Here is a 27900-nt window from a genome sequence, read left to right as displayed (position 1 = left end):
GTACATCGGAGTAGTAGAAGCGCGAGGAACTTAAGATAGATTTATTATGCAGTCCCGTGGTGCGACTTGGAGCCGCACCGTGTTCTATTTGCTACGCCAGCGACAGCGAAGAAATACGGTGCAATGTAATCGCTGCTTTCAAGACGTTCCGCGGTATGGTATCACGGCGAGTGTCTTGGCGCCCGTGTTCGAGCACAAGGCTGCCGGTTTGTTGGTAAAGGGAAGTCGTTGTGATAATTAAAATATGCTACAGTGTTGTAGGGTTTGGCTGGGATAGACGACTGTGAGTGATTATAGAGTGGATTAGAAAGTAACGCTAGAAATGAGGAACAAAAAAAAGGGAAGGATTTATTAAACAGATAGCTCAAACGAAACCTTTCCTGGTGCTGCAGTCTGTAATCAAGGCGAGATATTATTCTACACCTGACATTTTATTAAACATTGTATGGTGTGATCATAATAGATGGATGCAATCTCTAAAAAATTCATCCTACATTTAAAATGCAGCTAGAACCAATGATTAACTTCGTTTCGATCATATCGAAGTAATTTGTTTTTAAATTCTTATTAGAGGCCATTCGTTTAAAATTTTGAAGTGGTATTGACAAACTAGCTTTAGTTTGAAGGCTGTGTATGAAAAATTATGGGCTTCGTCCAGTACCATTCTCATGAAATGACTCGCTGCTTCATGATAAGAACTTTAAATTACGAGTGTATTTAGAAGCTTTATAAATTGTGCGTTGTACGAACGGGAATTTTATCGTTAGATCATAACTTATATTTTAAAATGAGTAATGTTTAACTGATTATTAAACATTACGTGTGCCGATTGCTCTAATTTTAGGCGTAAAAGTGTGTCAAATGTTTCGACTAGTGTTCCAATCAGTCTAACATGAATTTTATTTGTTTTACAAGTAAGTGCACAGCCTTGAAGAAAAATCTCATCATGTTTTTATTAAAATATTCAGAAAAAAACTTATTTTTTTAACAACTTTATTTGCCTTTTAAACATGCCGAAATTAGAACAAACTGCGTTGAAAGTCCACCCCCCCAGCTCCGGGTTGGCATCCAAAATGTAAGGAAACGGATTACCTGTTAACATAGGTAAAACGCAACCGAACGTTTTCCGAACGGATACAGTTTTGGGGGTTGAATGCTGGGTCGGTTTGAATTGACAAAGGTCTTGCTTCCGGACGGCCACCGACGTGATGTGATGTCGCAAACGTTACACTGGATTGATTGTGACAAAACAGACAAAGGTCGAGGGAGGAGGGAGGAGACTAGGAGACTAGGAGAGAGGGATGATTGTGTCGCACCCGAGAGTAGGATGAAGACATAGATCAATTTCCCATTTGTATCGTGTTTGCGTATGCTTTCGCCAGCCTTCCAAGACGTGTAAAAAGGTAACGTCTTTGTAAGTGAAGGAGTGGATAAACGAACGCCCAAATAAGTGGAAATAAAAGAAAGGCAGGAAAACACACACACACACACACCCATTTCCACAAAGCGCGCTTCCGATGGGTGTGGAAAAGTGTCGCTTCAAGCAATGCACGCTTCTTATTCTTCGGCTCCTTGTTCGCCAAACTTAGCCAGGGAACGGAGCCCTCGGTGTGGTAACGAAATCGAAGACGAATGAGCTTGGGCTTAAAATCACGTTCCGCAAACAGTGGGGCCAATGCCGAATGTTTCTTTGAGCGAGCGAACGCTTCCGTCCGTAATCCGTTTGACAAATAAAAGCACTTTGTCGTGCACGCCGTACGTACGTTTTGCTACCTTTGCTGCGCTCTACATTCCTGCATGGGCAGACATTCGTTTCGTTTTGTTCGGTGCCGGCGTAAAGTTTCGCTCGGGAAGAGCTACATGGTTGCATGGGTATTATGATAAATTGGGTTGCACGTTCTACCCGGGGAGGGAGATTTTTTGAGGTGGTAAGGTGAAATAAAGAAGAAAAACCACAAAAAAAGGAAATGGGAAGCAACATTTCCATTGCATCAATGTTGCAACTGTACGGCAATGCTTCTTCCTGTTGCAAAAACTTCGAACCGAAATTCCGCCTGTCTTCTATCTATAAAGCACTCATCGAGAGACACTTTAAATTGTTTCGATTGTCAGCACCATTTCGGCGAAACAGTTCGGGAAGTTTGTCTTGTTTAATTATCGAATCGGTCGGGCGTGCTAGTCGCATGATAAGCAGCTCTCACGTCCCCCCATTTCATTAAAAAAAGCGCCAACAACTCTCATCAACGCGCGGCCATATTAATGACGACCGTCTTGTGCTCATTTGCAGACAGTGAACATTTAGCATACGCGAAGGAAAAGAGCCTCCACACGGCAAAAGCTGTTGCGAGCCAGCTCTATGTTCCCCGAAAAAGGTAGGACCCGCAAAGACGCTTGGGTAAAGCCGTAAAGCGTAAGTAGGATTTATTCCGTAGGCAAAACTTTTCCCACCACCAGTGTCTTCCTGGTGCGGGTGGAGAATAGGTTTCCTTTTGTGTCGGGTTGTGTCTTTACCTAACGTCTTATGCTCGAATTAATACTTGCATCAAAATGCAAATGCGCTGCTCTTCTGTTCGCCGCATTCTCGGTCATTTTGAGGCAGTGGTAAAAGAGTTTTTCCTCCACGCATTCGCATTCTTTTTCCTGGAAAAGCTTTTCGCGCAGGGGGAGTGAGTTGGCGTAGAGAACTTTTTAATTCCTTTCGGATTGTTTCGGAAACAGGAAGATTTTCGAGCACTCCCGTAGCTGTAGTTCGTGTGTTGTTCTATGCCGCGTTCCGAACATACTGCTCACAGCTATCAGGATAAGCGGCGAAAAAGTCAAACATCGCAACTGTTTCGTTTCATTTAACATTCCCCCCCCCCCCTCCACCTTTTGTTTGAGTGATGGCAGACGGTGGAACTATTTTAAACTAGAAACAAAACAAGGAATAGGCAAAGAAGAGGGAAACTGAAAGTACACATAATTCTTTGCCTAACTTAAGTCCGTTTTTCGCTCTTTTCTTTGCAGAATGAACCGGTGACTTATGCGAAAGAAAACTCTGCCTCACCATACACACGCCAACGAACCATTTGTTCAACAAAAACCTAAAAATAAACTTGTCAAAAATTATACAATTCTCCAAAAAAGGTGGAAAGTTGTTATCTTGGACATTCATCACTGGACACTCATCATATTTCAATAAAATTGGGTGTCCGGTTCCTGTTTGCTCATAAAAATTTTAAATTTTCTTTTTTTTTTCTTTCGGTGGAATCATTTAACAGTTCTGCTTGGCTTTCGATAATTATTCAATTTTTTTCACTTATAATTAAATTTTCCTTTTTCTTCCGTTCAGTTTCTTGATGTGTGAGATGCGACATGTTGAGAAGGAAAAAAGTGAAAAGCAAGTCTCCGTGTGTCTGTGTGCCAATCAGTCAGTGTTAAATGGCGCATATTCGTGCAGTGAGTAAGTGATGCAATGCAGTGCAGTGAACCGGTGAAAGAATACAAGGCAAGGAAGTGTGCAAGTCAAAACGGGAAAGGAAAAACCTTCCTTGCGAGTGCTGTCGAGAAGTTGAATAATTAATTACGCAAGAAAGAATAGCCAAGCGTCGAGGTGAAACGTGGCTGCAAGGAAGCTAGAGCGAATGGAAACGCCGTTCGGAAGGAAATTCCTATCGTGCTAGATGGTAAGAGTGTGTGTTTGTGAAGCATAATTGGCGTTTGTGCTGTGTTTTTGTGAGTGTGTTACGGTGTGGTAGTACTCCTTGTTAAGGGCGATTGATTCCGAGTAAATAACATTAAAAATTCCATAAATAAACTAACCTCTGCGTCAGGACGACTGTGAGAGAGCGTTACATTGTCTCTTCTTGTTGAACTTGCCCTCCACGGCAACCGATTGGATGTGACAGTGACAATGCTTCTTCAGCGACAACAACGAACCAAAAGCCAACAATGCATGAGCCCACGTTTAGCAGCATCGCTTAGAAGGCGTTAAGGGTGACGGTGCGCAATCGGCGAGTTTGGCACAGGAAAACACCACCAACGAAAAAAAGAAGTCTTCCCGCCAACACCTCACGCTCACCACGCTCTATGCCGTTAGCGGGCGCGTCCTAACCATAATGGATGTACGCGGCCTCGCCCAGGGCATTCTGCTGCTGCACATTCTCAAAGGTAAGTCAATTACACCGAGCGCCGTCGTGATCTCGCTTTTATCTCTCTCTCTTCTAACCGAATGATCTGTCGGAGTGGAATCAACGAGGGTTAGAAGAATTCGGGTATCTCGGGTGTCTTCGTTTGAAGTAGGGCCGTGTAGTGTGATGAACCGATAAAACTGGCCCGCATGGAGAGCGTTTAGCGTGTGCGGTGGAATGCATGAACCAATCGTTTAATTAGTGTGCCGATAGGGTAAAAGACAAGCGGTGGAAACATTCCTCCCCAGGACGGCTCAACCTTTTTGTCCCCCATGCGTACACAAAACCCCTTCAGTTGGGTGGCCGGGTGTTTGGCGTGGAAAAGAATTTAATGAAGAAATTCCTGCACCACCGGGTTCCCACCGGGCAAAATGGAGATCAAGTATTTGAGCTTCCCGACAAGCTGGCAGTGTTGGTGGTGCCTGTGGAGCAAATGGAAAAGGAATTTTATTGATATCGGTGAGAAAGAATGAAATGCATCGTCTTTGAAGGCTTGAGGTGAGGGTTTTTCCTCTTTCGGTGATTGTGAGGAATGTTTTGTCGATGCGAAGGATGAACTGATACCGAAGGTCAAATGCAGTCTGTGGATTCGCAGAAACTGTGAAGAGTTTTGAGCACGTACGGAGCAGTTATTAAGTGCTGGTGCTTTATCTGGTCTTATTAGTGGTAGGATCATGACGGAATGGTTTCTTAATTTGTTGAAAGTGGAATATTTCTTCTCAGTCTATTTTTCATTATAATTTTAGGATTTCTCTGAATGTTATTTATATCTAACTCGAGTCATTAAGTAAATTAAAATCGCAACCTTAGTGATGGAAGAGCTAATTCCTCCCCTGGAAAGATTTTATGCAGTCATTTGTATGGATGGAGGCGCCCAGTACTTGAACGAAACGACCAAAAATTTGAGTAGCTCTACTCAGCACTTTTTAAGACTATTACATACAAAATCCTTTAAAAAAAATTATTCAAGACGTTTTTAAGACTGTCTTTACTGTAGTTGACTCAGCGTTTTCTAACATCATCTGCAAGGTTGGAAGAGAATATTTCATCTGAATAATAATTTAGCAGCAAGCAATTGGATTCGTTCCTAGCGCTATGTATCCAAAGACTATATTTTTCTTGTTAAAAAGTATTTATTTTTATTTTTTACTTGAGAACTCACTCAATTGCCATGGAATTTAATTTAAGAATAATTAAAGTCCTATGGATAGGACAACCTCAAAATCTGCTTTGAAAGAACATTTCTGAAGTGTTTAAATTTATTTTCAAATTGATAATACAACATCCAGAGGCCCAAGCCTTATATTGATAACCGGATTTACGTGATTAAATCGTATCAAGTCTTAGACATCCGGTCAGGTCCGGTGGCCGAGACGAAAGCAGCGCAGGTCGGGCTGGATCGTTGTTCAAATCTTAGTCAGATCGATTCTTTGCACGTATGACTGATTGTCCGAGACTTTTCAAGATTATTCATCCACTAAAGAAGAAGCCATTAAGCTTAGCCAAACCTTTCCAGAGAAAAGTTAGTATTTTAATAATTACTACAGCCAAAAGTTGTTTCTATAGACAATTAAGTTTTGATAAAAGCATAAATGGCAAAATAAGTATTTAAATTCTTGAAGCAACTTTTTTTACAATAAATTTAAAATAAAATACACTTTAAAACAAACAAAGTCAAAGCTTTCTCGCGGAAATCGCATTAACACAAACAAAATTTCCCTTTTCTCGACGGTTGGTTCTGATAAGCGTAGGACTTACTTAAGCCCAACGTACTAGCCGCCCGATGGGCACAGCTGAATTATTAATCGAAGGATCAGCGTTGAGCCATCGCTCAACCATCAATTAGCTTTGCTTTATTACTGGCCGCACCGTACCCTGAAGAAGCGGGTCCAATTAAGCAGACGACGTCGCATTTTAAACGACAAACTAATGCAAATTTCGCCCCTCACACGGCAAGTTCGACAGCGCTCGTCGGGTATCACAGGTCCCAGTTTCAATGGACGTTAATTTGTTACGATCCGGGAAGGAGAGAATGAGCGAGTAAGGCTTTGGGCTTCCATCCCAAAGCCGACCCACTTTACCCAGCACCACAATCCCCATCCGCTTATCCCTGCGTGAAAAGTAATGTCAAATAAATTACCCCTCTTCCCCCCCCCCCCCTGAACCACCCTACTTGTCCCCCTAAAAAAACACTTCCTATCCGTACCCGTTTTGCCAGCCACCAAAAGAAAGGCAAAGGGACTGGCGCGCACAAGCGTCCGTTTCCATTATGGCGGCTTAATTTACATGGCAACTGTCAGGCTACGAGGGAGCAATTGAGTTAATTTTTGGTAAGCTGTAAATGGGCACACAAACTCAACCGTGGAAGAAAAAGAAAAGGAAAGAATGCAGCGCGAAAAAGCCTCGTCGGTTTTCCAAACGAAAAAGTTAAAACTTTTTCCCCGCTCGACGTAAACCACCGGGCGTCTCCATTGGTTCCGGATGTTTAGAAAGCATCACGGTGTATCAAAACCTTTTCGGGGCCAAAAATTTAGGGTGCCTACCCGTTTTGGTAGCTAGCCAGTGATTGCATTCTCCAAACGGCAGGGAAATGTTTTGAATTCAAGCCACCTGAGAGAGAAAAAGAGAGAGAGAGAGAAGGAAACACAAATGAGAAACGGAAACATGAGACACCTTTTCCGGTGCGACGACGTACGAGCCGGGTGTCCTTGTTTACGTACGCGGGTTTGCTCCGTTAAAAGAAAGTTAGCCTGTCGTGCTTGGAATTTATTTACTTCCCTCGGGTTTCTTTTTTCTCTCTCCTGTTCGTAGCATTATTTGCCAATGAAGGAGGAAAGTTGTTTGAGTGCGGGGTTGCGGGATACGGAAACGTGAGCCGGGGTGTTGATTTATTCTTCCACCCAAACAAATTGCTTCACCAAATCCATCATCCCCTGATGGGCCAAAGAGGCTGGCCGGGAAAAGCGGGGAATTGGAACGAGATTTAGATGAGACGTATACGAGGCGGATCGTGAGATAATGGGAAGGGCAGGAAAAAGCTTGGGCGCCGTGTGAAAGTGAAAGTGGCAAAACCCAAAATCATCCGGACGCATTCAATCGATGACACGTTTTGCGTGTGAAAATCACTCATACACGTCCGACTCGATCGTGCCATCGTATCGTCATTATTGGAGGCTTGTTGCGATTCAAATCAACAGCCAGCACGAACCGAGAAATGGATGAAAGTGGGAAAATAATACCATCAGAAGCGAAAATCGAGAGCAAAGCCCGAAAAGTGAAACATCTCCGTTCGTCTGCAAGCTTGGTTGGGGTGAAAAGCGAGTGGTTTTCCTTTTCTTTTTTCCCTGATTCGCCCCGTTTTCTTTAACGTTGCTCTGGGTGGTTTCTTTTGATTCAGGAAATCCAGACAAGCAAAAGCATGTTTGCGTGTGTTTGTGCGCATCAAGAAGTTAAGTCGTCTCCGGCAGTTTCCGGTTCTGTTTTTACTGCCGGTAAGAGGGAAAAACTTTTTTCATTTCAATCATTTCCATTGGTTTTTCCCTACGTGCAGTTCTCATCGTTCATCCTTCTCTTAAAGCTAAAGGGGAGTAAAAGTGAGAAAAAATACGAAGGGTGGAACGAAAAACCGCACACGCATTAGAAATGTGAGAAAGTTCTTAATTTGACAGTGGAAAGTAAACCTCACTTTGTCGAGCTTTTGCCGCCCGGAACCATGGTACATGGTACCGGTATGTGTGAAGTGGACGGATATATGTTGGGTGGAAAGCACTGTAAAAGTACAGCCGGATACGGTCACGATGAACTTTGCAAAATTTCCAACCACAACCTCAAACACCAACACCTGGCTGGCTTGACAGTTGAGCTTACTGCTGGTGGTAGAAGCTGTGCTGCTAAATAACATGGAAAGTGTTTCAACGTCCGCTTTTCATGTAGCTGCTTTTTGTGTGTGAGTGCGCACTTTCCCTAAACCGAAACTAGTGAAATATTCAAAACAAGTCAGAAGTTGCTGCCTTTATTTTGGGGGTGTGGGACGGTCGGGTTTTTTTTCAGTATCCGGCATTTTGATGTCAATTTACGGCCAAAGTCCATTTCTAGAAAATGGGAAAATCTGTCGTAGTGGAGCCGTCCATCACTTTAGGAAGCTGTCAGTGAATGGGAAGAAATATTTGAATAGTATTTTTCCCACAGACAAGACCGGTATTGTAGGGATGGACCGAGAGTGGCTGGGTGGTAGCGATAAGAGGTTTTTATCACGCATCAGGACCTCTGGAACGATTTTTAGCAGTATGGACTGAATTTCTGGCAATGAGAATGAAATAATGCTGATATGCAATTATATGGCTGACATGATCTAGCAGGTCGTTGACCCATTTCAAAGTTAGGTAAGAATACAAAGCAATTTTAAAGACAGTTTTGAAACAATTACCCTATATAATAAATTATATATTACGTAGTTAAGCGCTTTTCGTCAGATTTCGAGGGAAACAAGTAAAGCAATCTCCAGATTGGGGATGAAATGCCATCCAGAGCGCTTCCCCGTACGCAAGACTCACTGTCTAGTTTCGGTTGAAGTCAAATGATAGGTAGCCAAAAATGAGAAGCCTAAACCTTGCGAATTGTAATACCAAGAAAGATGAAGTATTGCTAATCTATAACAATTTTAGTAAAATTTTATTTTTTTATTTAACGTCTTTTGAAAACAGAAGCAAACATTGAGCATTTTTTTAAATGCGCTGTAATTTATCATATGAGATAAATCATTAACAATGTTAGACATGCTCATAAGTATGAAGAAAATTTTCTCAACATTTGAAGTTTGGATATCTTGACGGCGTCCTTTTTTATGTTTGAAGTGTTATCTTTACGGTGACTCTATATGAAAGTATTTTTAAGTCTAATCCAATTTACAACGTGGTTCTTTCCTCAAATATTAAAAAAAATCTAGTAACCAGGTAGCATCAGATTGCTCCTACTACTACCAGAAAAAATAAAGACAAAAATGACTCATTTCTTATCACACTGTTCTTTAATAACTATAAAATGTTTTACTACTCAGATACTGTACAAAAATGTGCTATGATCAATCTTCACGTTCGAATGTACTTCCCTTTTCTAATGATAACATTATTCTCATCATCTGCAAAAGCTCTTACACTCGTTACACTTCCTTAAGTCTTCATGTTCGGAGTTCACTTTCATAAGATAAACATAAAACTTCACAACAGGTAGCAGTAGCTTACAACCCAGCTACACAGCCATCTAAGCTAGCTGCCACTGAAGTATGTCAGTACTGACTACACCTCGCACAGCAGCATACGGTCAGGTCGAGATAAAGAAAATTGGATTTTCCATAAGCACAACCGCATTGGCAGCAGTGCTGTTGCTGCCTGGCTCAGGTGGAAAGATGGATTGCCTCGTCCGCTACGAAACCGTTTTGGAGGTTGGAGCGTTGGATAAAGTTTGCAAAGTTAGCGCGGTACGCAAAAAACCCGAAGCGCAAGCCCCTGCAAGCGGAGAGATTGTGTCAGACGTCAGCAGTTTGGCTGCTGTTCTTGGTGCAGAGTATGGCAGGGGGCAGCCTTTTCTGTCTTAAAGTTTTTTCTTTGCCCCTTAAAAGTGAGAAGAAGAAAAGCGACCAAAAATGATAAAGATAAATTTAAAATCGCGAGAAGAAAACTTCATCCAACCGGTGGACTTTGCTGCAGTATGTATGGGGTGTTGCAGAAGAGCGAAACAAAAAGGTTAAAATCATATTGAAGCAGGATAAAAGAAGTATCCTCGTTTTTGATAATATGCATACATAAAGCTTCCCTCACAAAAACACACACGCTAAGCAACTGTTTGCATCCCATGTGCGCACCCCGCTGAAAGCGGGATTACTTTACTTTAAATCAATTTTCTCGTTCAACACGGTGCGCTACACCGGGTACGTGCCCGGGTGAGAGATTTATGCTAACGAATGTTACGCTTATCCCACCCCGAACACTTGTAGCGGTGATGTGACGTGAAGGATGGAAGAGTTGGGGGGAAAAAAGCGCTCAAATAAGAAGGAAGCATTTTCCACCGATTGAAGGTGTGTAACATTGGTGAATGTTCCAGCCATAAAGAAAGGGCGTTAAGTATAGTTACCGTGGCATGTACGAAACGATTAAGGGTAATACCTGTTTCATGTTTTTTCCTGAAAAACGGAATTTTAGATTGCGGAAAGACCCGGGTCTGCCTGTTACATGATGGACAGCTTTTAATTTGCTAGAGATTAGTTGCATGGCGAAATTCGTGTGTAATGCATGCTGCATACCTTGCAGGCGTGAATATGTTACGCATGTGGATTTTGACGTTAACCAGAGGGATGTTAGCTGTAGTTGAAAGCTTCCAGCTAGTAGACAGGACTGAATTTAAAACAGTTCATTCTTCTTGAACGAAAAAACGACTATATTCCAGACAGTACGGATTACCTTTACCACATTGGCCTCGTCCAACGTCCAGTTGATAAAGGTGATGATTGTGCGAACGCCGCAGGACGCCTTGAGACGGTCCCAGTTCTCCGTCTAGAAGTGCCTTTGGAATGGTTGGGATACCAGAATCCTCTCTCTCTCTAGCTTCAACCTTCAACGGTCAACGATGCGAACAAAACTCCCCATCGATGTAGAGAGGATTTGTAGGGATATTTGTAACGCCAAATAAAGCAAGCAGGCTCTAGTCGCGGGTTCTAAGATACCGGTAGAGACTGCCGGATGGGCTTAGAAAGTTTACTTCCCACCAAAAGCATGGTGGAAAATCATGGAGGCTCCAAGTCAGCAGGGAAAGATGCCCTCAACCATCGAAAACCCCATCCAAAAAATGGTTACGGAATCGATCGATCGTACGCAAGAAACCGGGCCCGTCCAACACGATACTCATTTTCCAGTTGACGTAGGAGGGCGAGATTATAAAATGGGACGTGTCAGTTTATCTTGCGTTATTTATGAGTGCCCGGGTGCACGATCTGGTGGACCGGGACGATGCGGTGCTGTGACCTTTGCATTTATGGATCAGCAGAAGCGGCCGCTCGTAAATCCGCTCGTCCAACTTTTTGTTGGCTGCTACCACCGCCGCTACACACCCGTCCTTCGGTTTTCCTTTTTCATCATCTTATGTGTCAGTGTTTGCACAGGTCGAACATGCAAACGAAACGACACACGATCGGTAGCACACAAACCTTACACTGTGTGTGTGTGTGTTCTTTCTAATCGCACCGAAGCCTCCGACACACATCGAATGAACCAGATTTTCTTGCACCGAAGCGGTTTGATTCCACTCGTTTGCCATCCATGTATGTGCAATGAATATTCATTACGGTGTGAAGCGGCTCGGTAGGACAGAACGAGAGGACTCTGTCAGCTTACCATTTTTATCGCTATTGATTTTGCCTAGGATTTATGAAACGATCGAGCGGCTCGATGCTCGATGTATGCGAACGGTTTTTTCCCTCTCACGGCAGGATCCGGTGAGCTCCGTTCATGTTCAAGTCGAATGTTTCTCTGATTCGATTTGATTTGATGCGAAGAAGTGATGCTCATTATTAGAAAATGGTGGAACCGTACTGCTGGCTGGCTGGAGCGTCTCGATTTCATGAATTATCGATTGGAAGTTTGCAGTTACTGCTCGTTTCCACGTAAACAACTCAACACGGAGCTCAATTTTACAGCGATTTTATGGGTTCTAGTGCATGAGGATGGTGAACATGTACAGGAGGTTGTACATGGAAAGGACGTTCTGTTTATTTTTGTGTTTAATAAGAAATTATATTGTCTTTCCATTGAAATGCTGCCATTTTTATGAAACTTTTACTACGGATGAAAAAAGGAAATTTTAAGTGCACGTTCTAAGCTTAAAAATGAAATTGCATAGCTTTCGGCGCTTTTTAAAATCATTTGAATCTCTTCGCCTAAGGTAAGGAAATTTAGTAGTTGAGATGTTTGATAGGCTCTTGACGGACACACACATATGCATTTAACAGTAGAACCAGGGATCGAATCCCATCCGGACCCTTTTACCAGTATCGGGGCTTGACTATCCAAACAAGTGCTATCGATTACTCTACGCTTCTACCCTAGGCTTCCACAAAATGAATTCAATTTACAAAACATGCTCGAAAATTCGGAAAACTACGCATGAAACGTGTCAAAACAATAATCCTAATTCTGATGAATTTATTACCCAAAATGAAATCATCTCCCACTCCTGATGCATGTGCCAAGCGCATTCAAAACCCGACACGGTGCAAAAGTAATTTTAGAATAGTTCAACTGCATCTTCCACCGTGCATATGGATTACTCTATCTCAAAGCGGTGCTTCTGTGGAAAAGTTAAGAATGTCTGATTGCAACACGAAAATTCGTGTTCCTTTGTGCGCTTTGTGAGGGTTTTTGATTTTAATTTCGAATATTATTCTCTTTCACCACTCTGACTTCCGGTGAATCCTAGCTTGAGGTTGAAACTCTAGCGCAAATCTTTTGCTTACTTTTGCTGTTTTAGGATGCTGCGCTTTCCTGGAGAGTGAATTTTCGGTCATACAGAGTACGCTCACCATACCCGGTAAAAACCTCGAAAGAAAACCTTTTCCTGCAGACGAAGAAAAGGGAAAGTAGGTAGCTGTGCGGAAGTTCAGCACCGAACTGGGTGGGAATGCGTATCTGGTTGTGACTGAGCGTAAATAATACATTTTTGGATAATTTTATTCACCCAAATGGTTTGGCAGCCGTTGCAGCTACTCACCTGCAGCCGACGTGTGCTGTTGGGGTTAACAGTTGGGATAGTGGGTAATGGGCTAAAAAAGTTACGGTTATGCTGCTGCTGCTGCTGCTGCTGCCGGGATGTTTGTGCAGCTCCTACCCGAACAAATACATTATGAATTCGTAATGCTTTCCGATTATATATGGTTATTTACCTTCAAGAAACTCACCGTATACCGGATGGTTTACCACAAACACACCTTCAGCGAAGGTATAGAAAGCAATGCTTTACCGTAAAAGGGATACGTTTGATAGACGCATGGATGGAAAGGTGCTTTAAGGTGGGTCTCAAACGGAATAAAATTGTTTACCATTATTAAAGTATTTCAAAAAATTATTTCATGGATTTTACCAAAAAAATGATATTTTTATCAAAATAAGCCGAATAAGACTATATCATTAGCGAATTAAGAACTTCAAGCTTTTTTCGTACGCAATATGGTTTGATTACTGAAAGCCATTTTAAATTACTTTTTTAGATTACGTAGCATTCCGATCGTAAAACGAAAACCACTTAACATAAAGACATTTTTAAGAATCGTTTACATATCCATCCAATCTTAACTCATCTCTAACGTGCAGTGGGCTGGACGGTAGTAATCAAGTGGGATGTTGCTCTCCGTTACCGTGCTTTTGAAGTGCGTTTCTCTGGAAAATGCTACGAGCGGAATTTATTTTCTGATTTATGAGAACATGAAAAACAAATTATGACGCCGTTACTTTTTTTCCCCACCCTTTGCCTTATGCAAAAAGGTCGTTAAAATGTTAAGTGTTCTCTTAAAGTAGCTTTGTTACGGCGGGGACATTACAGTTCAAAGTATCAGTTTCATCTCTGGCAGTAAAGCTTTGCATGATGAGTGAATAAGTGCAAGGGTAGATGCATTTCTTTGTAAGTAATTGACTCCAACTACAGGCGCTACTATTCTACCAATTTACTGAGAGAAAATCAAACTGAAAAGAGTTTTGACAAATATTTTTGATCAGTTTTTGTTAAATTTTCCGAACAGAAAACATTATATTTTTCTTGCTAATTTTAAAACATACAGCGAGTAACGCTCAGTAACCGTAAATTCGTAACCATGTTCTACTGATTGCCTACTTTTAGGCGTATGTAGCATAACACACATGAGGCTAATATAATTGAGCCAATTTTAATATTACTCCTTTTTATTCTATGCAATATTGAGCAAATTATTAAAATCTGTCTTAAAACAGAACTCATCTTCTATTATACTGAAAATCTGCAATCTGCAAAGATCATGCAGCACGTAAACCAACAGAGTGCAATCAATCATTCAGGTACCTGAAATCATCATAAAAACATGACATACCAAATTCATTCTCTCACGCCAGAATTCAAAAACAACCATTAAGACTCCATTATGCAGCTGCGTTTCGTTTTTTGTTTTCAACGATCCGTTTAATAGATTTCCCTTTTACGACACTTCACAAAACTGTCATTACGCACGAACTTTGCACCAAACAATCGGGCGTAAGCCAGCTCTAAACGATGGACTTTTTACTTACCAGAACCAGTTTTTGGAACACGGGAGATGTGCTACCGTCCCAAAACCCACGGCACGTAAGAAAAGCAAACATTAATTTGATGTAAGATAAATGAGAAAGATAAACTCCGAAGGGGAAGCGTGAGTGCATCGGCATCACCACCGCACGATGTCGAGTGTGCGGCCAGCACTGAAGCACCTTCTCCGGCACGTGTTTATGCTGACGTGTCACCGAGGCGGCTGCAACTCCACTATCATCTTTCACCATCAGCAAGCCAACGAACCGTCTTCAAGATGCAACGATGGCGTGACATTTTCGAGTGGTCAGAGAGAGAGCGAGAGAGAGCAAGCGAGACAGAGCGTGTGTTGAGTGAATGACAATCCCTTGTATCCGCCGGGTGGTTGTTGACGTTCACAGTGCACTTTACCTGTAGCGATGGAATATGTGAATATAGGGCTGTCTCCTGTGTGGTTTGCTACACACAGGCCGTTGAGGCTTACTTTTGTCATGAACGGTAATATCGAAACAGGCGCACTGTGCCGGTAATGTGTGTCATGTAATGGTAGGTAGAACCACTTGTAAACTTCACATCTAATTTGGGAAGGAAGCAAAAATAGGGAGTTCTTTGCCGGGTCCTGATGCGATACAAATATGTTTCTTACACGTGTTGACAGACGACCCCTGCGGTGATGATATTTGTTCAGTTGACAAGCTACATCACAATTTGTCTCGTGCTCCTTAAAATTGACTCCAGTTTTTCGTTTTCCATCTTAAAAAATTAAGAGCAGATTGAAGGATCTTTCAAAGATTGCTTCATTTTTTAACTAGAACAGAATCCTAACCTTGGTATATCAAACGGTGCTATCATATCAAAGCTCATAATAATATACTGTATACACTTTAAAGTACATGTGTTAAATCAGGTTTAAGCAACAGCAACATCAAGCTGAAACAATACACGGGCACCGGATCATGACCGCTAAATGATAAGTGTCCGTAACTGCCGGACCATGGCGAACCCATGGCCATGTAACCGTATACCGTCCAATTTTCGATCAACCACACTCCTTCCTGCCCTGCATCCATGGATCCCTTTCCGCCATCGATACAGCCATTTTTTATCGTCCTCCTATCCTGCTGACTCCGTGGCTAATATCCTACAACCTTCGCCAGCATAATGCAGATATTTGCATTATAAATTCCTAGATCAATAAGACACCTCCACGAACATTCGCCTGAAGGGATAAATTAGTTTTGGCCCGGCATCGGGGTCGTCTTCAGCTCATCGGCTCATCATTCCGGGGACCGAGAGCAAGGGTTTGGCTCAACGATGGTTACATAAAATCAATACAACATCAACGCTGCAACGGAAGCTTGAAGAAGTTTCTTTCGCATTGCAGACTCGGCATGTATGCGGCAGCAAATTTATGATTGCCGGCTACAGGAATTTCCTTTCACCTGTGAAATCAATTTGTTACAAGTGTTTCCTTCCTGACCGCAGAAAGTTCCACCACCACAGAATCCAGGGAAACAGTAGCAGCGTACAACACACAGCATACACACACACACTGTTGGACAGATTCTGACGACGTTTTGTTTCGTTAATTATGCTCACCGTTCATCTTGGTCGGTTATTCTTCCCTTGGGTCGCAACCGCCCGGCACATAAGTGAAATGTCACTCAACCGTTGATTAGATCGTGTCAAGGATGGCTTTATTACGGGTGACAGATGTCAACGTCATTAACGTCATGCGGAGCAGAGCGTTGGCGCTAGAAAAAGGGTTCGGCATCGGTGGGAAGAGGATGATGACGGGTCTGTAGCTTGTAGGAAGCTTTGGGGATGGTGAACAATTTTAATGTAATTGTTAGATTGTTTTCTCTCATGACAAGTAGCGTTAGAAATGACAAATATTTTAGATATAAAATGATAAATTTAATGGGACCGTTTGAATAGCTCAGAATAGTTATTGGGGCACGAGTATGGGACTGGACAGCCTTTGCTAAGGACTAAGCTAACTTCTGATTAGTCACCTTATAAAGTAAGCAATATTTTTGCTTTACGAATGAAGGATAAAAAGAATTTTTTACCCATTTGGCTCTCAAATGTAGATTATCGCCCACTAAAGTTAGTCGCATAGCCAATTTAACACCGGTTGCCTAACATTAGGCGCAAACAGAAACAAACCGGTGTAGACGTATTTTAAAATTTTAAAACTTATAAGCCCGTCGTACTATTAAATGAAATAATCAAATCAAAGAATGAAAAACAATCCTTCTCTTCCTGGCACTGTTAAAATGATTATGAACCGACCGCCGTCACCGTACGCAAACACGATCCCTATGAATAATATTGTTGCGAAGCATACTTTTCCGTTCGCCGGACCGTGAGACCATATAGTCGTATCGGCTGCATTTGTTTTGCTTTTTTTTTGTTGCCCGCAGAATGCAAAGCTTTTGCAACTTATTTTCCTCGCTTCATAGTGCAGTGTGAACCGTTGGAAAATAAAAATATTCAACCGAGCCGCATATGTTATTGCTTACGGAAGTTTGACCAACTGCAACGCAGGTTGAGAAAATAGCGCGCAACGAACGCATCGAACGACACCAAACTGATGGATGTGTGGAACTTTATGGAAAGCAGATTGCAGAAAAACAATTTCCCTCCACCACGCCATGCACATCGCACACGGGAATGAATAAATAAAAACAGACGACATATCAAAGCGTACCGCCGTAGTGTCCTCGGTTCCATTTTTCCTTCTGCTCCTAGGTCGTAGCGTCCGAGTGTGCGAGTGTGCGTGCGCCATTTGTTTGGCTTCTTATTTCCTTATTCCACATTTTATTTATGTTCGCGCAGTGGACGGTTTTATTATTTCTCGCTGCATCTTGTGCGAGCCAAATGTTGAAAATACAGCTGGGGCAGGCTTTGCTGAGCGTAGGAATGGAAATAATAAAAACATTATGCTCCTATCAGATAATCACATTTGAAATCGGTACAGTGGTTGGATTGGTTGGAAGGAATAAGACTGGATGAATTTGTACTTATTTATGCATGCCGATTAGCATGCGAGCAATGTGCCTTTATTTTGTGATCAGGATTTTTAAGGCTAAAAAAATTAGTTTAGCTGTGGGAGTGAGTTTTATAGCATCAAATGCGAGATTTATTTATTTGACAAAGTAAATAAAGCTTTCGTAAAAACACATACATTTTATAACTTTCCTACTTCTCGTTCGACCTTCCCAGCCCAGAAAGACGAAGCACACATAATCATATTCAAATACAACGCCATACACTAGATGCAAATCGCAAATTAAACATCCAGTCGACGGCTACGACGAATTCACCCACTGCTCGGCCCCTGCTCAGAGCAAGTTGCAAGTTCGTTTTCGTATTCCGATGGCACCACACTTCAAACGCTCGTTTTTCTCCCGTTCGCACATGATGCCCTGCACACAGTAATCCAAACATTATCATAATTTATAGTGAAAATTGTGTTTGTGTGCCGCCGCCACCATTCCACGGGAGCAATTCGTTTGGAGCGTGGGCTGCCTGATGCTGTTGTGTGAGAAAAGTTCGTTACTGAAGGGTGGAAGAAAAAAAGCATATTTATGCTGGGTACAGCTTCGATAGCGTCGAGTGAGCGCACACTTGATAGTATGTGCAAAAGCTGCTTGCAGAAGTTAAGAAAATATTCACCAGAAGCAGTAAGGCCGAGAGAGCAAAAAAAAAAACGATCCAAACACCAGCTTAAACTTAAACAACTCTGACTACGAGTACGAAAACTTTTCACCATGTTTTTTATTTGAGTGTTTGTGTGAAAGAGAAAAGGGGGTGATTTACAAAAAAAGGGGAAAAACATAAAACATACTATATGCTAAACAGAAAAACAAATACAAAAAGCTCACCAGACGACGATGAGGCTGATTCGAGTCAGAAGTAGATGAATGTTTCATTGGCTGTGCTTGGGGTTTTTCGGCCAGCCGAGGATAGTCAGCAGCTTCAAACAAACAACCGACCAACAAAATCCTAGTTGGAAAAAAACGTGTGTATGTGTTGCACCAGTGTTTTTCCCCTTGTTGGAAAATCTTTAAAAGCTCTGCAAGCCAAAGGGTAGTGGTGTATGGGAGCGAAAAAGATGGAGTGTGTGTGTTATCGTTCACACAGACAGAAAATAAAGCAAAAAAACAGATTCGTAGAAAACACAGCATACGGAATGAAGTTCACAAAATATGACCAGCGTTCTCAGTGCCGACAGTGCCCTCGTTGCCGTTGCTGTGAACAGATGGTTGAAATGATGTTTGAAAACCGTCAGCCGATGTTACGGTTACTTGTTGGTGTGGCTTTTCTCTCCGTGTGCGTGTGTGTTTCTTGCTCCTTCAGGAAGTAAAACTCTGCCAGTGGGTTAAAGTTTTGCACGAAATATTTATTTTATTAGTTGCTACAGCATAATCTGATTTGATCCGGTGCTTGTGACAAGCGTCTTTTACGGGGGATGTAGAAAAGGGAGGTAAGGAAAGGAACACGCTTTGCATAAGCTGCATTATTAGGAATTTTAAACCGAAATGTGATTTTTTACTCAACGTAGAACTGCTGACAATGGTTTGAGTTTTTCATGTAGAAGATGCACAGGGTTGGTAGTTCTACGAGTTTTAAACTTCTCCGAAACCGAAATTCTCGTTTTGAAATCGGTTAGTAATTGAAACGAAACCGAGAGAGCTGTATCGTGAAGTATGTTTGCGAAGTAAATTTTGTTGGACATAAACCCACAAACACGACGAGAGCAATGAGATTACTTCACTAAAACTTTGCGAAATTTTCCGAAGGAGCATAAACTACTAAATGATTTCAGGAATGCAAATAACAACTCTTCATTAAGCTCAGTTGGCACAGGAGTATTGTCGGAACTGTGAACTGCATTTAAAATATGTTCAATGTGTATCATGAAACCTTGAACATATTTTATTCAAATTGATTGTTTTGTCATAATATCGGAATTTTTAAATAATGCAAATACGGGACCGTCTTCCCGTACAAAGGGGTGACTTTTTAGCCGAGGGTAAAATTAAATCAAGTAAGCGGATCAAGGAGCGTGCTGCACACGGACAGACCGCCATCGAGAGACAGATGACAGAGGACCATCCAGACCGCCTTCCCGTACACAGGGCAGGCTATCTTTGGCCAGACAGACTATCTTTCTTCTAAGGAAGAAGAAGAAGAAGCCGGAAAAGTCACACTGAACCTTTTGGGAAGTGAGTTTACTATATAGCTAGAGCAATCGTTGATGTCGATCTACTTGTCGATCATAATAATACGTCAGAAGCAACGAATCCGATAATATATTGGTTCATTGCTTAAAGCATGTGTCAGCAAAGCGGAAAGCAACTCTCCAAAAGTTCAAGAACACCCCTGAAAATATGGATATTGTTGCTTAAAACTTGTCTTTCATGTCTGACGGTAACTCGGCAACAATTAAAATATTACCAAAATAGCTACTGATCATCAAGCCCCGAAGAAAGCTTAAATAATACGATTTTTTGCAGGTATTTTTTAATAAATTGTTTGATACTCTCACCTTGGACAGCACACTCCACTTTATGGTTTGCAACAAGCGTATCAACTTCTTAGAGAATCTTTACTGGTGCATGTTTCATACTTTTGTCTATAGGTCTATGGTGTGAGGAGCATAGAGATTAAATGATCCTTGTTTTTCTATTGGATCCATCAAAAGCATATTCCGGTCATGATCTTATAGGTAGCATCAAGAACTGAGATAGCTTGGAAGTAAGCACAGTAACGGGTGCCTTCACCGTCCTTTTTATAAACTTAGAGTATCGCACCAAACCGCTTTCCCGTCCATTTCAAACAACTCTCGCTAGAGGCGATTGCTGCAGGATGGATTGTTATTTTTTTCAGTCTGTTGGCGCTGGTGACTTTGTCAAGGAATTCCTTAGCACCTCATCTACTCTACTTTTTCACATAGGCCAGTATCACCTTTGCCTATCGATCTGGCTCGTCTTCTATCCTATGAACAATTCTTCTTTATACTATAACAAACATAATAAGTGTTAACTCACTCAAAAGTTATCAAACTAAGTTAGAGCAAACTACCCAAAGTTAAGAAGCAATTTGCATTAAATAACGGATCAAATCACTCCCGTCAAACATCAAAACGAGCATGTGTTCCATGATAAGCATACAAAACAAAACATAAACAGTGCGTGATTGAGTCGAAAAACAAATCCATTGCCAACTTTATAGCACTGGAACGCAACTTCTTATCGGTGTGAGAGAGTGTGTGCTTATTGGTGTATGTGTTTCCTGCATCAGCACATTACATTCAGCTTGGATTGATAAACACCCCTGATATACCTCGCCCCACCCTTTCCACGTCCACTTTTCACACCGACCACAAAAAAAACTTTTTCGCTGACGCGAACGGTGAAAATCAAACCCAATCCCCGGTTGATGCGTGCAAAACTTTTCTGCTGCGTGTTCGATATTTATCTTCGGCATTCGGAACATTCCGCATACACCGCAAACGAATAAGTTGCTTAACCCGCTCCCCGAACAGCGAGGCTGCAAGAAAAGCGACATCGTCTGCTGGTAAGTTTGGTTAGAACCGAGCGTGTAAACAGTGCCAGCTCGCCCGATGCTCAGTTCGGCGTGGTGTGGTACTGTTGATATCATTATTAGCAAGTTTCGTATCGCAATCGTATAGTTGGGCAAATCCTCAGCCCAAGATGAGTTTTATTACTTTTTACCATTCGGGAGTGCACATTTGCAACACAGCTGGCTGCGGTTGGTACCCGGGCAAGTGCGGTACTGATCCACGAAAAGCTTTGCAATGTCATCGCAATTGGAATAAAAAGAGGAAGACGATAACGAAACGCAAAACGATAAAGCCAATTTCCTTCCCACCGGGGGTGCAGCACCCGGGATTGGCAGAGGGGAAAAAGTTTTGATGAAGAAAATGCAACAGCATCCGAAGAATGGAAAACACATTTTGAGCACAAGTTTGTGGTCGGTGTACCATTCGAAGTCGAAAGCTTGATTCTATATAAACAACACAAGTTCGCTGCATCGGTTGGTTGCCGTTTGGCCTGGAAAAGCTGTGCAAAAGCTATGGAAAAACTATTGTTATTGTTCCCGTATCTGCAAATCTGTTGCGATCTTATCGAATATGAGTCTCTGTAACGGAATGGTGCGGTGTGTAGTTTGTATTTGTTTCCTTTTTTCTCTCTCTTTCTTTCTTTTTTCTAAGTCTCTCACTCGCTCTCTCACTACAACCGATCGGTTGTGGGTTTGACGCTACAGGGTTCGTCGCTTATACACTCACCGCTACCGTTTTCTCCTCCGGATCCGGAATCCTACAACGTCTACGATGTTCTTTCACTTCTCCATAAGCCCTGTTTAAGTTTTCCGCTACAAACAGCCCAACCGAACCATCGATGGAAAAGCGGGATAAAGTTAGTTTTGTTGAAAAGTATGACCATTATCGCGGAGCGATACAGACCGAAAACGGTCGCAGCATTGCTCCATTCACCAGCGATCGAGAGGGCTGGCTGGCATGTGGAAAAGCGTACTGATAAGTTCATAAAATAAACAACCAGAAACTGAATTTCCATTCATTTGCTCCAAACGGCAACACAGGCAACAGAGCGGTGATGATGCCGAGGACGAACCGGGAGGAGATGCTTATTGCAACCAGAAGCATGGTTTTATATTTTTGTTTCCTCCTGATGCCGTTGTTCTTCCCCGGTTTTTTTTTTCTTAAACTTTATAGACGAGGGTACGGGTTTATTCCTTGCTGGTGTCTTTTTATATCTGCCCAACCCGGAAACACGGTGCCCAAGTTGCGATCGGTGGATTATTTATTCTTCTTGACTTTATGCCTTTTTCCCGTCCATCTTACCAAAAGCAAACGGAACTATTGATACAATGTGAGTTTTGGGACCGAGTATGCCACCAAGAAGAAGCGAAGCCAAGCCTTGATAAAACCTGTCTCACCATTTTTGTTGTCACGAAAATCGTGTTCCAATTTCAGGACGTTGGTTCGATCCGGTTACCTGCGTTTTTTTTCTTTTGCTGGTGGCTTTTTTATTATTCGCGACTCGCGCTCCCGGGTGGTCCCGAAGGTATATTTTGCTAGTTGAAAATTGCACACCCCCGTTCGATCGTCGTAAAAAGGTGAAAAGAAAAAGAATGAAACATCCGACCGAGTATCGCTTTCCGAACACTTACCGGAGCGTTCAGTTGAAGCAATTTGATGATTGGAGTGTTAGAGGAACAAGAGAGCAGAAATGCGGCGGAAAGAAATAAAGTGAACGAAAAGCAAAAGTACATCTGTACACCGTCGTGCTCGTGGGGGTGGAGTTGGAAGAAGCTTTTCGGTGGGGCTGACTTTTATTTAAGCTTATGATGCGTTTCATTTTTAAAGAAGCGTTTATTTTTCGATTTCTGCTTTGAACCATTAAGAAGGCGGCAAAGAAAGACCAAGCTTCGGAAGAAAATGTTACAGATCAATCGAAGTCACTTGTGTAATGGAAGCGTATGCCAGACCGTCCGAACAGGGTGGGAGGATTTTCTTTCTGAAAGCGTTTCATAATAGGTACTTGCCTGGATTCGGGTTTTTTTTTCTCTTCCCTTTATTATACACATCTCGAACAGATGTACTCCAGCTCGTCCAGAGGTAGGTGATTTTCTCCAGGGAGTTTAAGACTTGCCGGGGACGTCACCGTTGGAAGATTGTACTGGCAATCACAATGATTTCTCCTGGGAGCGATAGTTAGAGCATCGTGGTAATATGGTGACTCCGGCGCTAGGTAGGGAGAACGAATATAGCCGTACAAATAGAGACAAGCAGAGATTGTACCTGAAGAGATGAAAGAAGACATTTTTTAACAGTATGTTTACGCGAAACAGGACCAATTATTCTTGATCGGAATATATTTTAGGGAATCAAGTTCGCTTATCAAAAATGCCAGGTAACTTTATCTCAACAAACATTAGTAAGAAAAAGCCACATCATCCTTCCCAATCGTGTCGTGAGCATTACTTTCTTGCTACATATTTTATTGTGACACTGCGCACTATGCTGCCCTGCATTGCATTGGCTTGCCCGGTACTGATTAGAATTGTCACGTACCGGCAGTAAGAGCGGCCCGGACGGCCCCAAGCCGCCCTCTAGCGAACGTCGATAATGCCGTTTGCCATAAACCAAAAGTCTATAATCTTGTAAGTACAACAATATATCGAATAGTATTTATGGTACGCTACACGCTACTTTCTGTCTTCGGCAAGGACAGCACTGATTCGGTTATGTATCGGTACCGTCGCTTACACGGTGCTACCCACCGCTTAAACACACACACAGATCGACGTGACAAAGAAGAGGAAAAAAAGGAATACGTGCATACAGAGCTTAACGTAATTATAGGTAAATTTGAATTTTTGAGCCCAAAATATTGCCTTAAGGGAATTTATAGATATTGTATTATTTATGAAAACAAAAAAAAAATGTTAAAAAATAAAAAGACTTCCTTAATATTTTCATCTACATGTATATGCATGAAATGTATATGTATAATTTCCCTATCATCAGAAGCCGTTTTCATAGCTTTGTTTGCCATTTCATCTAAGGAGCTTGCCATAAAAATGGATGCTAATGCCTTATCAACTTCAAAAACCTGTATGATATACACTCTAAAAAACACATTGACTCACACATTTATGTTACACACTGTACGCAAAGCCAAAGCATTCAAAGACCGTCCTCCGCAATAAGACGGGTACGCCCCGAAGGAGAACCACGGCCAGTGTACGATACTCTCGGGGGCCAAGTAATATCCTCATTTTTATTCAATCGTCTTATCTCGCAGTCTGGTAATGGTCCGTGCTGATCCCAGTGCTACTGCCATCCTGTGTTTCTTTCTTCGATCATTCTTTTTTTTTCTCTAGTTCCCGGTTTTGTGGACAAAGCGTGCAAGGTAAACAACACGTGAACACATACATCCCCCAAAGGTAGAATGATATTTCTCTCCCCTTCTCTTTCTATCTCAGCGCCTTCCACATTGCACATACACGAGCACAACGAATCCCGCAAGGTTCGATTTTCACTTTAACAGAAGCATTCGGTGATGTTGACTTCAGTCCAAATCATCCCTATGCGACTCCCTGCACACAGGACCACAAAAGAAAAAAAGCAGCCGAATAGCGAACGTAAATGATGAGCTTCGGAGGTTCGCTTCGGAGTAAAGTCACCCGAGATACGAAACGGAATGGAAAAGTCTCACGTACTGGTTGTAGTCTGGTGGTGGATGTCCTTTGAATGTTCCCAGTTTTTTATCCCCACTGTTGAAGGAAGCCGCAGGACATAGCAAAAACGGGTAGTAGATTGGGCAGTGGTGAGTTGTTCGTGTCGTTACCAAGATGGAAACAGTGGATACACATACACACACACACAACATAGTCCACTTTCGTTGATGTCCTGGGGAAATAGCGAGCCACGACAAGCGGGTGGACCAAAGGACGGAAGCCGAGTCGCATATATTCAATTCCATCCGTGGCCGACAACTCCATGCGCACACACATACAGCCAACGGAGTGTAAATGTGCTCGGTGAAGCGAGAGAATGTAAATAAAATAGCTAAAATTCCTACACCACTTAAGCACGTCCCCGTTTGCCTACGAAAGGCGAGCGCGCGCGCTTTCTAGTCCTGCCGTTCGACACTAGTCAGACTGGATTGGAAAACCACCCAGACTATGACTATTTCTCACCATCAAACCCGGTTCGCGGAGACCTTCCAAAACCTCCTTACCTGAGCGTCAAACAGTGTCTGTAGGCGCTGATTTATTGCGAAATATATTTCATAACGATGGAATTTCACTCACCACCAACGAATATGGGATCTTGTGAGTCGGTTACTAATAGAAACAGGGCAGCATACTTCTTCACCCGGTCTGAGACCACTGGCCTCTTTACCAGCTTCTTATAGAGGTTGTTGCTCGGTTACGCCACAGACACACACGCCCAGTGAAAAAGCCCACTTGGCATCGGCTTACAATTGATAGTGTCGCGGTTACGGTGTTTGAAAAATGTTTTACCTCAAGGGTGTTGATGGTGGCAAAATGGTGGTTGTGAGTACACTTCTTCGGAAGCTCTTCAGCACTACTTCTACTACTGCTGCTAAGTGGATATTGGAGGCTGCGTATAGAATTCCCTTACCGTATTCCCCTCGCGCACGAATGTATAAAATAAAATTATTAATGATACTCCTGATTGTTTCTTCGGTCCTGGACTGGGCGAACTGTTTGCCGGCTAATGGAATTGCTGCACAGGTGAAACGACAACGGCAGAAAGGACCGCAAGCTGGTGTCGCGGTGATCATTTTTCACACCGGTTCATTGCTTATGTGAAGTTACTTTTCTTTAACTTTCTTCGTGCATAAATTTAGGCGCTTGAAGACGTTGGAAGAGCGGGTGCGATTGGGATGGCCGGCCGGAATGGGCGTTCGAGGGCGTTGGTTACAAGTTATTGTCCGCATTGCATAAAAACAGCAATTTTTCTTAACTCCTTTGCGGCAGAAGGAACATCGCACTGTGGGTAGCTGGTGGACAGATGTTAAGGAGGATGTTTTGAATTTAAAAAAATATTTAAAGCGTTTCGTGAACAACAAAATTGGATTATAAAGGCTTTATTTAGTCACAAAATTGAAAATGTGATACTCTTACTAACACACTCCACAAGAAATAAAATCCTTTAATGCCCATGGAAATGGTTGCAAATTTTTATTAGACCATTTTCAATCAAGTGTACTCAAAAAATAGCGCCATGTTATTTTTTTCAAGATGTTTTCAGGAATTTTCAACACCAATCTTTAGACCACCTAGTGTCCCACTATTCTACCTGAAGAAAAACCATCTTTTTAATAAATTTACACCAACCTCATCCCAGTACTGGGCCGTCAACGTGCCTTACGTTCGACGGTTGCCACGCCAACACCATTTGCAAATTGAACCATTACCGAGCAAATGCGAGCATTTGGGGGAAAAGTTTCTGAGGACAGTTTTTCGCCGTGGTTCCATTGCGGTAGCCATATCATTGTGCAGGCTTAGTGTTTTTTTTTTTTTTCAAACCACCACCCCTATTTGGGTTCGAATAATTTTTAACATTCCGTTTCGACTCTCCCACAGGCGTCATTCTGCTCGATCTTCAGGGACCAGTGTTCTTGAGCGAACCGCCCTACAAGGTAGAATTCTCCAACAACTCGGGCGGCCTCATCGACTGCACCGGACATGGCAGCCCTCCACCGGACGTAAGTATTGCTAGCGGATCTGTAGAAAGCTTTAAAGATTTGTTGCTATTTTTCCCCTTTTTTCTTACCCGTAGCTAGACTTGGAGGTCTCCTTTATCGTGTTATTGTGCCCTTTTCACTGACCTCAGCTTAGATAAGCGTGTGAGTGAAGATGGCCGATCAATTTTTGGTACACCATCACTGTTTCGCCGCACGCTCCGGTTGATTTATGATTTTCTTTGCTACGATATTAAATCATTTTACAATTGATTGCTGTAGTGCCGGTCCATAGAAACCGAGAGCCGAGCGCGATGGATAGGCTTTTGCATGGTGGCGCTTTTTTTTCGCTAGCGAGCGCACTTCTGCGAAAACCGTCTCATCTTTGAATTGCTTACGGGGCCGCCTTTGATGGTATCATCAGCTTTTGGTGAATTGGTGTGAATGTGCCCTTGCCCGGCAGATATATCAAATGTAATGGTGAAATATTAGATAGCATCAAATGGATGGCATCGGATGTAACTGAACGGCGAAATGAAATATTTTCCGGTCCGGTTTTTCCTTTCGGGGTTTACTTTTTGGGGGTTTGGTTTTGAGCAGATCCATGTTGAATTGAAATTGGATTCCTTCTGGGCTTTAGTGTTGGAAGTGAACATAAAAAACAATTAATTTAATAACTGGCACAGAGTTATTGATGCACGCTGGAAATAAAACAGTAAATATTAATTTCACAATATTTATTAACTAAAAGTTGATCGCTATAAACGATAAGATTTTTGTTAAGCTCTAAAGCAATTATAAAATGATTTAATTGTGTTTTTTTATTGTTTTTGTCGACTGTTGAAAAGTATTCTTTTTTCATAGTACGATAGTATAAAAAAGTGTGATTCATTTTTCACATTCAACGGATACGGATTCGGATTACTGGATTGCCCTAACCACGTATTTTGTTTCAAGAACTATTTGGTAAACGATGTATTTGATTATGAGAAACAAATTAATTTTCAACGGAAATATTTTTTTTTTGTTTTTGGTCGTATATCCGTTCCTAACAGCCGGCTAGTCATACCTTAAAAATGTAGTGATAAGTGAACTTTCCGGCAAATATTGCATTATCAATGGAGGCGCCTAGTACGCCACAAAATGTACTACGAATGGAG

The 27900-nt window shown here is 42.2% G+C and overlaps 1 protein-coding gene and 1 long non-coding RNA gene across 17 annotated transcripts in view; one reads left to right on the top strand and one right to left on the bottom strand.

Moving 5' to 3' along the window:
- LOC118511415 (Down syndrome cell adhesion molecule-like protein Dscam2) overlaps positions 1–27900 on the top strand; it is a 109886-nt gene that overhangs the window by 22326 nt on the left and 59660 nt on the right. For 13 of the 15 annotated variants that reach the window (XM_036054480.1, XM_036054485.1, XM_036054481.1 and 10 more), the window contains 2 exons: positions 3332–4149; positions 26643–26764. In XM_036054480.1, coding sequence (XP_035910373.1) covers positions 4098–4149; positions 26643–26764 — 174 coding nt within the window. In that variant the 5' untranslated portion in view covers positions 3332–4097. Of the gene's footprint in view, positions 1–3006; positions 3016–3168; positions 4150–26642; positions 26765–27900 lie in introns of those variants that run through there. The other 2 variants (XM_036054477.1, XM_036054479.1) reach the window with 2 other exon arrangements.
- LOC118511418 lies at positions 11798–14677 on the bottom strand. 2 transcript variants are annotated; one of them, XR_004906150.1, is made up of 4 exons: positions 14471–14677; positions 13099–13230; positions 12927–13039; positions 11798–12854 (listed from the first exon to the last, which is right to left on the bottom strand). It is a non-coding gene; the product is annotated as an uncharacterized LOC118511418 (long non-coding RNA). The 2 variants fall into 2 exon arrangements; XR_004906149.1 differs by having other exon boundaries at positions 11798–13039.

This window comes from Anopheles stephensi, chromosome 3 (assembly GCF_013141755.1).
Source record: "Anopheles stephensi strain Indian chromosome 3, UCI_ANSTEP_V1.0, whole genome shotgun sequence".
Classification (NCBI taxonomy): Eukaryota; Metazoa; Arthropoda; class Insecta; order Diptera; family Culicidae; genus Anopheles; species Anopheles stephensi.
Note: the sequence above shows the minus strand (reverse complement) of the source record. Positions and strands in the feature narration are given on the sequence as shown.